Genomic DNA, 15,835 nt, shown 5'->3' on the forward strand with positions numbered 1-15,835 from the left:
TATTTATTAGTTCCACCGATCGCTTGAGTAATATACTATTGATTTGACAGCGTGAATTTCATTCGCAATGTTTTTTTATTTGCAGATGTATTATGGCAAATTGCCTTAAATGGGAGCATTTATCTTTTCCAAACAACTAAGTCTCAGAGAGATTTCAGATACATAACCTGGCCAGGTGGTCCAAACATAGCTATTTTGAAATCAGATATAATGTTGTCTTAGATTTTCGCGATTATTACACATTGAAATAAAACTAGTTTTTTAACGGATTTAATCGCGTATATTAATTATTTTATTTTATTTTAACATCCCGACGTTTCGAGCACTTTGCAGTGTTCGTGGTCACGGGCAGACTAAGGTGACATTTGTCTGTTCGAATTAAAAAGAAATATTATTTACAACTACCGCCAACGATTTCTTAATTGGTATCTTGAGTAGCGTTCCGGTTGCACGCAGAAGGCACTAACTGTATCTTTAGGTCTTGCAGTCTGTTGGATTTGGGATTTTAAATTTTTAATAAGTGGATCCCAAGTGTTAGAAAGTCTCCAACCATCTTCTCTATTGAAGTTCGGATGTTTTTGAATTTCAATAGCCTCACGTATCATTCTAGGAATGAATCTGTGTTCTCTAGCGAGGATCTGTGGTTTATCAAATCGAATAAAATGGTTGGGTTTATCCAGAGCATGTTCACAGACTGCAGACTTTGAAGAACGCCTATTTTTGACATCTCCTATATGTTCCTTGACCCTAGTACCGATGCTTCTCTTTGTTTGACCTATGTAAGATAAACCACACTCACATTCGAGTTTATATACTCCCGCAGTTTGTAAAGGGATATTACTCTTGATAGGTCTCAAGAACTGGCTCACTTTCTTATGAGGCTTGTAAATGGTTTTAATCGAAGCTCGCTTCAAGATATTGCCAATCCTGTCTGTAACTCCCTTCACATATGGTAGAAATGCAGGTTGTCGCTCAATTGAGGGTGGCTTGATACGGCCTCTGCGATGCTGGCGAGGCACGGGCAGCTTGTTCTGGTGGAGTGCAAGCTTGACCTGAAGTAGCTCGTCCTCTAGGTGTTCAGCATCGCAGAGATGGTGGGCTCTCTGAAACAAAGATTTGCCAACGGTAGCTAACTGACTAGGGTGGTGGTGCGAGTCACCATTGAGGTATTTATTGGTGTGTGTGGGTTTCCTATAAACTGTGTGACTTAATGTATTGTCAGGATTCCTGATAATAAGGATGTCAAGAAAAGCTAAAGAATTATTTGCCTCTAATTCCATAGTAAATTGAATGTTTTTATTTATAGAATTGAGATGTACTAAAAATGCAGATGTCAGATCACTAGGTAGTATTGTGAAAGTGTCATCTACGTACCGTTTATAAAACCTAGGTGTTATTGGTCCGGAGCGAAGAGCCCTCTCTTCTAGGTCTTCCATGAATAAATCAGCGACCACGGGGGATACTGGGGAACCCATGGCTACTCCGTCAACTTGTACATAGAATTCATCATTCCACAATAAATAACCAGATGTGAGGCAGTGATGTAACAGCTCTGCATATTCAATAGGCATGTTGTGTGTCTGTAACTTCCTCTTGACAATTTATAGGAAACCCACACACACCAATAAATACCTCAATGGTGACTCGCACCACCACCCTAGTCAGTTAGCTACCGTTGGCAAATCTTTGTTTCAGAGAGCCCACCATCTCTGCGATGCTGAACACCTAGAGGACGAGCTACTTCAGGTCAAGCTTGCACTCCACCAGAACAAGCTGCCCGTGCCTCGCCAGCATCGCAGAAGCCGTATCAAGCCACCCACAGTTGAGCGACAACCTGCATTTCTACCATATGTGAAGGGAGTTACAGACAGGATTGGCAATATCTTGAAGCGAGCTTCGATTAAAACCATTTACAAGCCTCATAAGAAAGTGAGCCAGTTCTTGAGACCTATCAAGAGTAATATCCCTTTACAAACTGCGGGAGTATATAAACTCGAATGTGAGTGTGGTTTATCTTACATAGGTCAAACAAAGAGAAGCATCGGTACTAGGGTCAAGGAACATATAGGAGATGTCAAAAATAGGCGTTCTTCAAAGTCTGCAGTCTGTGAACATGCTCTGGATAAACCCAACCATTTTATTCGATTTGATAAACCACAGATCCTCGCTAGAGAACACAGATTCATTCCTAGAATGATACGTGAGGCTATTGAAATTCAAAAACATCCGAACTTCAATAGAGAAGATGGTTGGAGACTTTCTAAAACTTGGGATCCACTTATTAAAAATTTAAAATCCCAAATCCAACAGACTGCAAGACCTAAAGATACAGTTAGTGCCTTCTGCGTGCAACCGGAACGCTACTCAAGATACCAATTAAGAAATCGTTGGCGGTAGTTGTAAATAATATTTCTTTTTAATTCGAACAGACAAATGTCACCTTAGTCTGCCCGTGACCACGAACACTGCAAAGTGCTCGAAACGTCGGGATGTTAAAATAAAATAAAATAATTAATATACGCGATTAAATCCGTTAAAAAACTAGTTTTATTTCAATCAGATATAAAGCATAAACTTTAAACTTCAATTTCCAATAGTTCCATTTCATCAGAAATTCACTTTCCTTTCCTTTCCACTAATATTATATATAAAATAACAATAAAAACCCCGACACTCGGCCACGCATCAAATCAGATCACGAAAATAAAAGAGTTTCTTTAACGAACTGAGGCGTTACTTGATAAGTTGAAAACGTTTGAGCACTTTAGAGATTAAAACTTTAACATTCTTGCTTTTAAAAGATTTTGAAACAATTAACGAATAGGAAACCTTTCTACGATTAAGCTGTAACCGTGTATTGATTAGCAGAAAGATCCGCGGAAGGAATACAACAACAAACAACAATGAAAGCGTTCCATTTTAACGGAGATGTCAAATGTCACTAATGCAATATGCATTATTTGACATCTTAGTCAAAAAGAAAAAAAGACGAAGGTTTAAAACGAAGTTGTTTCGCTATGTATTTTATGTTAACAGGCAATGAAATAAATTAAAAACGTTTGATAATATTTAAATGACAATTAATTAATTGTTACTAATAAATTACATGTAAATTAAAACAATAACGAAAAATAAGTTTTAATAATACCATATAAAACCGCGTATATACTAGAAAGAGACGCGTGTAATAAGGTGATGAATGTTTTTTTATTGTTTTGCCCAACGCTTTGAAGGACTTGCAACTTGCACCAGTTGCGGTTAGAAACATCCTGGGAGCTCCGCACTTTGGCTTCGAATGCTTGAGTTTTCTTCGTCTGCATGTATTAACGTCTTTATAAAGCTGTGTATACACTGCAGTCAAGGTACAGATCACTTGAACTGCGTCAACGTCTTTCGAGGTAAGTATAAGGTAAGTACATATATGTTGTTAAATGTATACATTTATTTATTTCAATGTTTCGTATACTAATTATGGTCCAGCGAGAGATCCTTTGAGTTATAACGCTTAATCCACTTGTTTGTTAACGAGTGTCATCTATTCTCGCCAGTTATTTAAAGGAACTCGCATAGTTGCTCTATGCGAGTTCTTTTGGCGTTTCTTCTCGCTGGAGGCTGCTTTCCGAAACGGTATTAGAGTTGAAATATAATTCATTTTGATTCAAAAATGAATTATTGTTATGTTTTCCTTGAATAAAAAACAATTTGAGAAATCCGTCAGGAAAACATCGCTACAGAAGATAATTATATTAAAAAGAAACATTTGAAAAAATAATTAAATACATCCAAGGTATTTTCCAAGCAAACAGTGAATGCATCCTCACGAATTCTCGAATTTAGAAAATAAACTTATTTTTTTTTTTTAAAACGTTTAAACAAAATTCCATTGGCCATGTGTGCAACTGAAGCCGGGAGGCAAACGTGAAAAATAGAAAGAATTTCTTTAAACAACTGAGAAAACGTTCATTACTTGAGTGCCATTAAGAGTTTAAACGTTCTAAAAGAATTTCATTTTAGTTACTTTTTTAAGAACTAAGACAGCTCGGTGGTAATAAACGTGAGTACAAACAGGAGATTGCGGGTTCCAAACGGACAACACGCTTTGCTTTTCTTCTTGATTTGTATTGGTTATTAATATCATCCTCGGTGTTGACCACATTAGATCTACGATGATCTGGTTTAAGTCTAATAATTCAACCACAGTGATACTTGCCACGATGCAAATTTTATATATTGAATAGTGTTAGGAATAAATCAAATTAGTAAAAAGTAGTAAAATTGTCTACTAAATCTCATTTTCTTTGATTAGATATTATATATCTAATATTTTTTTTTTTAGAACAATTGCATCTTAAACTATGATTGCGGGTTCAAACTAAGCAAGGCAAGCAGCGCTAAATTTGTATGTGCCTAATGTATGTTTATAATTCATCTCGTGCTCGGCGGTGAAGAAAACACCGCGAGGAAACTTGCATACGTCTAACCTCAATGAATTTTTGCCACATGTGTATAAACCAACATTGGAGCAGCGTGATGGAATTAACTCCAAACCTTATCGCCAAGGGGAAAAAAGGCCTTATCCCAGTAGTGGGACATTTTCAGGCTGTTCCTTTACTAACTTTATACACATTTGCATGAATAATATTTATATTCGTATTAGATTTTTTACAAAACAAATCAAAGACTATAATAGAAGGATTAAAAGTAAACTCAATTTTATATCAATAGCACTTCCTCAAAATTAGCGAATTCCATTTATTGGAAGATAAACCGTAGGGGAAACCAATCTGGATCTTACTAATAACCTAATGGGACGCTGCAGTGTATTTGCACTGATGCAATCAAACAGCACTTATGGTAATTTAAATATCTTCTATACGAACTTTTCCGTGCATGTGTTGTAATATGCCCTAAAATGCAATTTAGAAAAGATATTAGTTAAATTAATCCAGTAAGATATCTTTGGGAAATATCCTAAGTATCTTTGGTAAGTGAACTCTCCAAGAATAATATATGTATGTCGTTTTGTCATTATTATGGATATTGTAAGGCTTCCTCTATATTTTATAATTGGAACTAGTGCCATGGAGGCGCTGTGCAGATTTTGGGTGGTAAGCGTTTGACTACTTTCATTTCAGTTGCTTACTGGAAGTTGGCCGCGACACTTCAAGCAATGTTTAATGTTGTAATATATATTTAGCCATGACTTTTGTGGTTATTTGACAAAAGAGTGATATTCGAAACTCTATTTGCAAGATTCGCACGCCCACAATATATCAACCGCGAATGTAGGCTATGAAACGTCCGTCGTTCTACCTATTTTATACCCGATGGTAAGTCACCACTGTCAATAGACATTGGACGTATCAAATTTAAACCATTCCTTACATCGCCAATGCAGCACCAATCTTTGAAATAAGATTTATCCCTGTGCTAGTTACACTGGCTCACTTACATTTCAAAACGGAACAGTACTAAGTATTGATGCTTGGCTGTAGAATATATGATCAGTGAGTGATACCTAGATGAGCTTGCAACATATACATCTATATTTATTTATAAGTACACATTTGTTTCTTATTACCTCATATATATAATATATTTATTTTGTGATATGCACAACGCGAAGGTTGTCTGGAAGAGATTTCTGTTTTACAGATAAAGGACGTCCATTGCTTTATTATATTCTTCTGTTAAATATTATAAAATATACTTTATTTTACCAAAAATAGCCGGCTAACAACATAGTTATTTTTCCATCAATTAAACAATAAGGCTTTATTAATAGTAATGGATTAAAGGCAAAGTCGATTTATAGAGCAATGCAATTGAAATTTTAGTTTCATTGCTTTGAAACATAATTAAACATATTGAAAAAGCAGACGTAAATGATTATGACTTGCTGACAGATTTCGGCAACGACAACTCTTCTAATCTGATAGGACGGCAAATCAGACGCGACTGACACGAGTTTAGGCGCAGGACCAACCGAGTCGTTATGTGCGTAATGAGCAACATAATTGTTCACACTTTCGGGAAGTCGGGAACTTCGGGCTGTTGCTGATTATTATTCGACAGAAAATACTTACTTATCAGGCTGCCAATAATACTATTACCAATAAGTTTATATCAGCCTTGAGTTTCAGTCCAGGAGCTTGAGACTTGCGACCGTATATCTAACCACTAGACCAATTAATCCCTAATACTTTATTAACTGCGGCACATTCCAGAAAAATTGTCAAGGCTTAATGCGCCATGTTAAATTTACTATGACGTCATTTAGCCAGCCGATAATCGAGACTCTAAAAATATATTAGCTGTCAAATTAAATTAAATCATATTGAAGATATACAGGAACAGATTGAACATATATCTGCTGAAATCTAACACTACTTTTAGTTTCGCCGTAGTCGAGTAGAAAGCGGTACAACCAAAGAGGTTTATTTCGCTTTTCCTCAATATGAAAAGCAAAGTAAATAAAACAATTAAGTCTAAAGACCAACGTTATCTTAACGATGGTATCTTAGGGAATTTTTCAAAAGCCGTAAAGCGAAAGGATGAGGTTTAAGAGATCCTTAATACGCCTTTTAATTAAATTTCATCTTAGCTTCTTAGCAGATAAGTTTTATCATTCATCAATTTTTTATATCAATCACGATCACGCGGTCGCCGCTTTTTGATGAACTTAAACTTATTTACATTAATCAAGTTGTTTTATTGAGTTACGAGTTACTTTTATTAATCACGTTGAAGGGTTTCATGTTATTAATGATAAATGATATGTTTTAATATCTTCGTAATCCTGTTATATTAGTTGACATACCTGAAAACAAAGAAGAGATTATTGAGTATAACTATGGAAAAACACAAATACAAATTGTTATAATTATATTAATAATATTATGTATGAAAGTTTGGATGATTCGATGTTTATAATGAACCTTGGAATATTGACACCTAATACTTTAATTTAAAACATAGCTTATATATAGCTAACATAGAAATCCCCCCTCAATCAAATACTATCGAAGCCATAGGCAGAAACTAGTAAGAGAATGTTTGTTAAAACTCGCTCTCTCTGTCAATATTTGTTTTTTATATGATAATTAGTTTAACTAAGATTTTACTTGATGGTTATTTGGTTTTTTTTTTTCTTAAATAAAAAAAGTAATGAATTATATGGTTACAGTTGGAATTTAATATAACTTTTTAAAAATACATCGAATCCTATATTGCTTGTTGGAATATACAAAAATTCAAGCCTCTATACATAATAGATTTCTCTTTCATTATATTATTCAATCTTTCACTCATTCACTTTCGCTCACCACTCATTCAATCAACGAACAGCTTTACTTGATTATTTAATATTCATTATTAAAAACATTGTCAAACAGTGCAGACGTGTCTTATTATACCTACCCCATTTCCCTTCAGGTTATGGGCCCAGGTCATGTTTAAAGTTGTTTAAATAATTAAAATTAATAGTAAAAGTGTTACTCAAAATGGATTCGCGAAGTAAAAGAAATATACAACAATTTAACGGTGATCGCTATAGTACTTGGAAGTTTCGTATAAGGTCACTACTAGAAGAAATGCAGTTATTGCCTGTTATTGACGAAGAACCACCACCAATACCAGATAATGAGTGGATTAAGAAGAATATGCTAGCAAAAGGTACGATTGTAGATTACTTGGGTGACACATTTTTAAGCTTTGCAAGAGGTTCTTCTACTGCAAAATCCATAATGGCCGAACTAGACAAAGTATATGAGCGGAGGAGCTTAGCGACTCAATTGGCTTTACGTAAACAGTTACTTAATATGAAACTACAGCCAGATGTGACACTATTCGAACATTTTAACAATTTCGATAATATCATTACTGAATTAATATCGGCTGGTGCAAAATTGGATGAGATGGATAAAATATCACATTTACTTTTAACTCTACCCACATCATACGATGGTGTTATAACGGCACTGGAAACACTTGGAGAGGAACAATTGCATCTATCTTTTGTAAAAACTCGTCTTCTAGATCACGAAGTCAAACTAAAGAATACCACGACGACAGAACTCAAAGTTTTACATACATCAACGAATAAATTCAAATCGCAGAACAAAATTGGATTCGATAAAAGGAAATCATATAATTATTATAAAAAGAAGTCATACACCGGAAATTCATCATATAAAATTTCAAAATTATATTGTGATTATTGTGGACGACGAAATCATATGAAGAAGGATTGTCGATTTTTCAAAAAGTTACAACAAAATGGAGGTAGTAGCGGCAGTAAAACAGCAGCTGCGAGCGCTTTGCAAATCAGAAACGATAACGAGGACAGTTTCGCATTTATGTTTTCAACGTGTAAGTTGTCAAATTCTTATAAATATCATATTAATAATATTGTTTTCATTTTAGATTCGGGTGCAGCTGACCACGTTGTAAATAGTAAGGAATTATTTTCTTCCTACTCAGAGTTCACAACACCGATTAAAATTGGTATAGCTAAGAACAATGAAAGCATTCAAGCGTTTGGTAAAGGTACAATAAATGTCACTACTAATTTAGGTTTTCAAGGGGCGATTAATAATGTATTATATGCGCCGGACGTGCCATGTAATTTAATATCTGTATATCGTATTCAACAAGGAGGTATGGTTGTTATATTTAAAAATAACAGTGTTTATATTAACAATAGTATCAAGTGTTTAGTATCGAGTGTTATCAGTAATAATTTATTTAAATTAGTTTTTCAAGTGCATACGCGATCTCAACATAATTTAAATTTGTCTCAAACTTCTACATCTTACGAACTATGGCATAAGCGTCTAGGTCACTTAAACAAAAATAAATTTAACATTCTAAAAAACTTAATTGATGATAGTTACCTAATTAATGATATTATGCCTAATGATACATTATGTGAGTCTTGCATACTTGGTAAACAGTCGCGGTTGCCCTTTGCAAAATCAAAAGATAAATCAGTCAGAAATAGGCCACTTTTTATAGTTCATTCCGATATTTGTGGTCCTATTACACCACCTACATTTGATGATAAAAATTATTTTATTACTTTTATTGACGATTTTACTCATTATACAGTAACGTATTTGATGCATTCTAAATCTGAAGCATATAAATGTATGAAAGACTACGTAACAAAATGTGAAAATTTATTTAATTCTAAAGTTGTTAATTTATATTGCGATAATGGCCGAGAGTATCTTTCAAACGAATTCAAAGAATTTTGTGTTGACAAAGGGATAATGTATCATTTAACGGTTCCTTACACCCCACAGCAAAATGGTGTATCAGAAAGAATGAATCGTACATTAACCGAAATGGCTCGAACATTGGTTACAAGTGCGAAATTAAATAAAATATTTTGGGGTGAAGCTGTTTTAACAGCTACTTATTTAATTAACATACTACCCACTAAAACTCTGATAAATAAAACACCATACGAAATGTGGCATGGTAAAAGGCCGAAAATAAATCATTTAAAAATGTTTGGATCTACTGCATACGTTCATAACAAAGCTAGAAAAACTAAATTTGATGAGAAATCTTTCAAGTCAATATTGATCGGTTACGATGCAAACGGTTATAGATTATTCAATATCGAAAATAATCAAGTTTTTATAGCTCGCGATGTTATTTTTGACGAGTTAAACTTTGAAAAATCACGCCCTACACGTAGCAGTAGTGACAACATTGAAACCCTTTCAAAATTTAGTAAGCCCGAAATTGATTCGGCAAAGCTAAAAATAGATCAACAACAAGATTCTTTTAATGACAATTCGTTGGACGGTTCATCGAATACCACTAATTTAAGACGTAGCGAAAGAATTCGAGAATTACCCCCAAAGAATTATAAGCAAATGCACGATCCTGATTTATTTTTATCTCTTTTTAATGATACGCAATCTTTACCTACATCATATACGAATATTTTCGATAGGCACGATTCTGATAAGTGGTTGAACGCTATACAGGATGAAATTGAGTCGCTTCGAAGCAACCAAACGTGGACATTAGTTATTAGACCGAAAAATGTTAATATTATAAGTTGCAAGTGGGTATTTACAATTAAAAATAATGAATTTGGTGAACCTACACGTTATAAAGCTCGGTTGGTTGCTCGAGGTTTCACTCAAGAGTATTTACAAGACTATCACGAAACGTTCGCACCAGTGGCTCGGATAACTACTTTTAGATTTATATTAGCACTGGCAAATCAGTTTGATTTACATTTACACCACATGGACGTTAAAACCGCGTTTCTAAATGGTATATTGAAAGAAAATATTTATATGGAAGTACCGGAAGGTATTTTAGCAAGTAATAACCAGGTTTGTAAATTGAATAAAACATTATATGGCCTAAAGCAGTCGTCCAGGTGTTGGTATGCACGGTTCGATCTCATTCTCAAGGAAATGGGTTTTAAGAACTCTGAATTAGATCCTTGTCTGTACATATTAGATAAAAATTGTATAGATAAAAACGTGTATATAGTTCTGTACGTTGATGATTTAATTATTACTACTAAAAATAGTAATTTATTACAAGCGTTTAAAAACAGTTTAATGCAAAAATTTCAAATGACTGATTTGAAGGACTTAAAACTATTTCTTGGTATTAGAATTCAAAGAACAACTAATACAATTTCTTTAGATCAAACAACATATTTGCAAAATGTGCTAAATAAATTTTCTATGAAAGATTGTAATCCATCGAATTCACCTTTTCCTTCTAAAATCAATTTTGTAGCTTTAAATTCAGACACTCACTATGATGCACCTTGTAAAAATGTTATAGGATGCCTTATGTATTCAATGCTTTGCACAAGGCCAGATATTTGTGCTTGTATTAATATATTAAGTAGATATCAATCTAAAAATAACGAAGAGTTGTGGAAATATTTAAAACATCTCTTACGATACATTAAAGGTACAATTAATTTAAAATTAGTTTATAAAAAATCTGAATATAAAGAGATAATAAGTGGGTATGCAGATTCCGACTGGGGAGGTGACGAGAACGACAGAAAAAGTACAACTGGCTATTTGTTTAAGGCCTTTAATAATTGTACAATTTCGTGGACCACACGAAAACAAAATACTGTCGCCGTCTCTTCAACGGAAGCTGAATACATGGCTCTCTTTGAGGCTGTGAGAGAAGCAGTCTGGATAAGGTCATTGTTAAATAGTATTTCTATACAAATAACAGAGCCTATTGTAATATTTGAAGACAATAATAGTTGTATATGTATTGCCAATAACCCCACAAATCACAAAAAATCTAAGCACATAGATATAAAATATCATTTTATTAGGGAACAAATCGCTAATCAAATAATAAAGCTAGAACCTATTTCCACAGGAAATCAACTAGCTGACATGTTCACAAAAGCGATACCTTCCAAGAGATTTATAGAATTAAGAAAGAATTTAAATTTGTTTTGAAAAATAATTCATGTTTTGTGTTAATCAAGTAAATGAAGGAATGAGTTTATTTAATAAATAAAACTATGGTTTATGTAACTAAATAGTTAGTATTTTATTTGTAAAAATGAGTAATGAAAGAAATTATGTTATGGTATTGTTATATTATATTAACTTGTATTTTTGAGGGGGACTGTTGGAATATACAAAAATTCAAGCCTCTATACATAATAGATTTCTCTTTCATTATATTATTCAATCTTTCACTCATTCACTTTCGCTCACCACTCATTCAATCAACGAACAGCTTTACTTGATTATTTAATATTCATTATTAAAAACATTGTCAAACAGTGCAGACGTGTCTTATTATACCTACCCCATTTCCCTTCATTGCTCAACATTAATTATTTTCAACGTCATTAATCTATCATAAGCTTATCAGGTGAAATTTGTCAAAGCTTTGAGATATATTCCGACGAATACAGTCCGATTTAATTTAAAGATAAACCATTAATTTAGGAGATTGGTCAAAACTATTGAAACGATAGATGAAATTTATGAGCATTTCGAACTAAGCAAATATTAATAGTGTTTGTGTTTGTTGTTTAATTGGTTTTTTGGTTTAATTTTATTTTTATATATTATATAAGAGAAGTATCCTCTACGTCTGGTTGATATTTGAAAAATTTCAAAATAATACTGAGGAGATTGTGAACAAAAGACGATCGTTTCCTATTGTTTGGTGAAAATGTGTGCATGTTTAAACGTGTGTGTACATAAATTTTAGTTCTAGTGGCATCGAGCAGATTTCTACAGTTTTTGATAGGTTTTGACAATATTTCCGTCGGTTTAATTATAAAAATCGTACTTTGAAAAAATTAGATACTAACTTTGCAAATAAATTAGAGGTAATCGAATTTCGAGAAGGTTTGACAGGTTTTAATAAGTTTTAAAGCAAAGTTGCGAAAAGTTCTGGTCTCTAGAACTTATTGATTTTTTTAATGAATTATTTATTGTTAAAAAGAGATACAATAAAGTAGTACTTTGTGAATACTTTAAGTGCCTACCTGTTACCATTTATTGATATTAGGCTAAAATAGGCAAAAAATAGCGCTTTTTGTATGGATGCCCCTTTTAATATTTATTTTGTTTAGTTTTTAGTATTTTTTGTTATAGCGGCAACAGAAATATATAATTTGTGAAAATTTCAACTCAGTCTAGCTATCGCGGTTCTTGAGGTTTCTCAAGGCTAGTGACAAACAGATGGATTAACAGACAGCGAAATCTTAATAATAGGGTCCCGTTTTTACCCTTTGGGTACAGAACCCTAATAGAATTAGGTGAGATTTCTTTTGGAATACCACCTGAAGAAGAGTTCCAAAGAGTTCTTTTATGCAGAAAATATTTAATACGACTATTACTTAAGAGAGGCGCTCTACTTTATTATATATTCGTTGAAATCTATATGATAAGCATTCTTTAAAAGAGATAACGGCCATAAACAAAATCTGCCTTTTCCTAACATATCTTGAAATACTGACATATAAAAAATTAAGTAAGTTTTACCTGACACAATCCGCAGCGCAGTCCCGAAGACGACAGTAACTGCAACTACAGGCTGAGTAACATGAACCGGAGTCCAAGCTCACGGAGTCGAAGTGTCGAACTCCACCCCCAGAACTAGGAACTTGGGAGCCACGCCATCTGCAATTGATGAATGTTTAATGTTTAAGTGTCATAACATACGTTCAATGTGTTTAAACAGATAATAAAACCAATACTCCGTGTTAGCAACTTAAAAGGTTCATCTTGTAATGGTCGATAATTCTTAACTTTTTAAAATGATTAGTTAAATATGCTTGAAGTTTTCGTACCTTGTGCTCTTTGAATCCATATGTTCCACAACTACATTCCAAGTTCTGTGTATGAGGTACAGAAGGAAGAGAATTCTAGAAGACTCCGGATTTGGGGCTTCTCTTTTCGACCACTTCCGACTATTGGCGCTGCTGAAGCCGTTACCCATTTTTCGTTCAGCTTCAAGGCATTTGAGTTACGAATTTTGTGTGAATATGGGGCCTGAAAATGTAAACGGTAAATTAATTTTTTATCGATTGATTCGTTTGCGAAAAATGGGCAATTGTTTAGTACAATCGGCGAGGGCGCCGACATGTATAATTTCGGAAAATCGTCTTGTAGATTAATACGAAAAAAAAAAAAAAAAATCTTTGTGACTTTATTACTCAGAAATAAATGATTGAAATAAATACGGTTCGATGAAAACCTTTCTCCCGACGATAATATATCAAACAAACAGAGAAACGTACTCCACAAATCCAACGCTTTATTTCGCGGAGATACACAAAATTCTTTTCCGTGAGCCACTTGACTAAGAGGCTCCAACAAAGATAGTATTAACTCAAATTTATCTCAGTCCGAGAGCCGATGTTACGGTTTTTATTACTGCCGACTCTTGTTCCAAGTTACATTAATATTGTCGAATGATATAATGACGCATTTATCATATATTTCTTGTTTAGCTTTCGCTTTTGCGGACCTTTTTCGTCTTATACCACTAATAAATATATAGAAGGCGTGGTAATCTCTTAGAGCGAATTATTTCGTTGTAGTTTTTTCAGTTAGTAATTCTAGAAAGATCGTCGTGTTTTAATATAGTTATTGACAAATTATTTTTAATTATAGAGTAGATTTCACCCACAGTGCCCCATTATTAATGGAGATATCCTATCCTATTACGCAAAATATGTGCGCACATGTGCACTATCTATTCCCGTTGCGACCGGAAAGAGTTAAGGCGCAGGACCAAAGATTTGCGTTCTTCTACACAATTCCTTCTTTAGACATTCGATTCTTTTCGACATAAAAACTTAATAACTTTTTTTAGCTGAACCTAAAGGGCTGCACCGCGCATAGACAATGGCGCTGTAAGAAAAATTAAACATTCTTTACTTCGCTAATGCGCCACCAATCAATACCAATGTACTAATATAATAATACTGGCTCACTCACCCTTCAAACCGGAACACAACAATACTGAGTACTGCTATTTAATGGTCGAATATCTGATAAGTGGGTACCTACCCAGACGGTCAAAGCCATACCAACAAGAAATAGTCAAGGTTACATAAGCTCTTAAGGTGCAACATATTCATCTATTACGGGACCTGCTGTAAGTAGCGCGTTAAACGATGATAACATCAAAAGAACCGAGGGCTGCGTTAACTAATTTAATATAATTCCGCGTCACAGGATACGCAAAATAAATACAAAATTTTATTATAATAATAAAAGTGAGACGTACGACGTGATGTCGTAAGAAATATTAATAATTTCTTCCACCAATGCGCCACCAATCTTGGGAACAAAAACGTCCATAGCCTGTAATTACCCCGGCTCACTCACCATTTCAACTGGAACTAAATATTGTGGTATCTATTGATGGGTACTACCAAGTAAAGTGCATAGTAGATGACTATGTAATTGATAATTAATGGAGAAAAAGTACAACGCGTTTAAGCGTTGATAAAAAAAAGAAAACAGAAATTGTTAAAAAAATGTAGTTAAGATACTTGATGACTATTTATACTTGCATTTGAGTTAAGATGATTCAAGATTACAATACGTTGTTTAGAAAATATCTGTATTTTGCGCAACGTGTCGTGCAAACATCATATTTTGAAACGAAATCCTGTCAACTCAAATACAAAAATCAAAATCAATTTCTAGTTTACTCGCATAACTTCTTATGAGGGTTGATTTATAATTAACAATATTTAATTAACTATTAATATACTAGTGTGCTTGGAATGCCGAGAAAAACCAATAACACTTCCGCAGAAAGAATTCGCTTCCGTAATTAAACATCCACGAGTAATAATTAGTAAATAATACATTATATATTTTATTAGGTAATCGCAGGAGTAAATCCTATATAAAACTCGTAAATAAGTCTGGTAAAGACATTAATCTTTGCTCAACGTAAGAGATTTACTGGAGAAAGTACGAGTAATTAAGTTTTAATTTGAGATCAAATGAGAAGTAATTTACTTTACCGAGTGTTTGGAATGTATCGTTATTTCAGTAACTGTCGTCTACATTCTCAAATAAAAGCATATTATTAAATTGTTTAACCACTTATATACTAATTTTAGTATTGAATATTTATTTATTATTTAAACTTGCACTCTAGAGTTTTATACTGGTATCGTTTTTTTTATTGTTATGTTCCCGTCGCAAAGGTTGTCTGGAAGAGATCGCTGTAGCTTTAAAGCCGTCTTTGCGCGCTTTTAACCTGCTAAATATCCCTTGCAATTATTATAGTGCTTTTTGTGCACTGAAGTTTATAAATAACTGCATTTTTTTTT

General features: G+C 33.6%; 1 protein-coding gene across 1 annotated transcript in view; it reads right to left on the minus strand.

Annotated features, from left to right (window-relative positions):
- Positions 1–15,835, minus strand: part of LOC125065693 — a 149,381-nt gene that overhangs the window by 94,725 nt on the left and 38,821 nt on the right. The window contains exons 2-3 of the mRNA XM_047673459.1: positions 13,328–13,529; positions 13,020–13,157 (exon numbers count right to left, since the gene is read on the minus strand). Coding sequence (XP_047529415.1) covers positions 13,020–13,157; positions 13,328–13,476 — 287 coding nt within the window. The 5' untranslated portion in view covers positions 13,477–13,529. The remainder of the gene's footprint in view (positions 1–13,019; positions 13,158–13,327; positions 13,530–15,835) is intronic.

Source organism: Vanessa atalanta, chromosome 8 (assembly GCF_905147765.1).
Source record: "Vanessa atalanta chromosome 8, ilVanAtal1.2, whole genome shotgun sequence".
Classification (NCBI taxonomy): Eukaryota; Metazoa; Arthropoda; class Insecta; order Lepidoptera; family Nymphalidae; genus Vanessa; species Vanessa atalanta.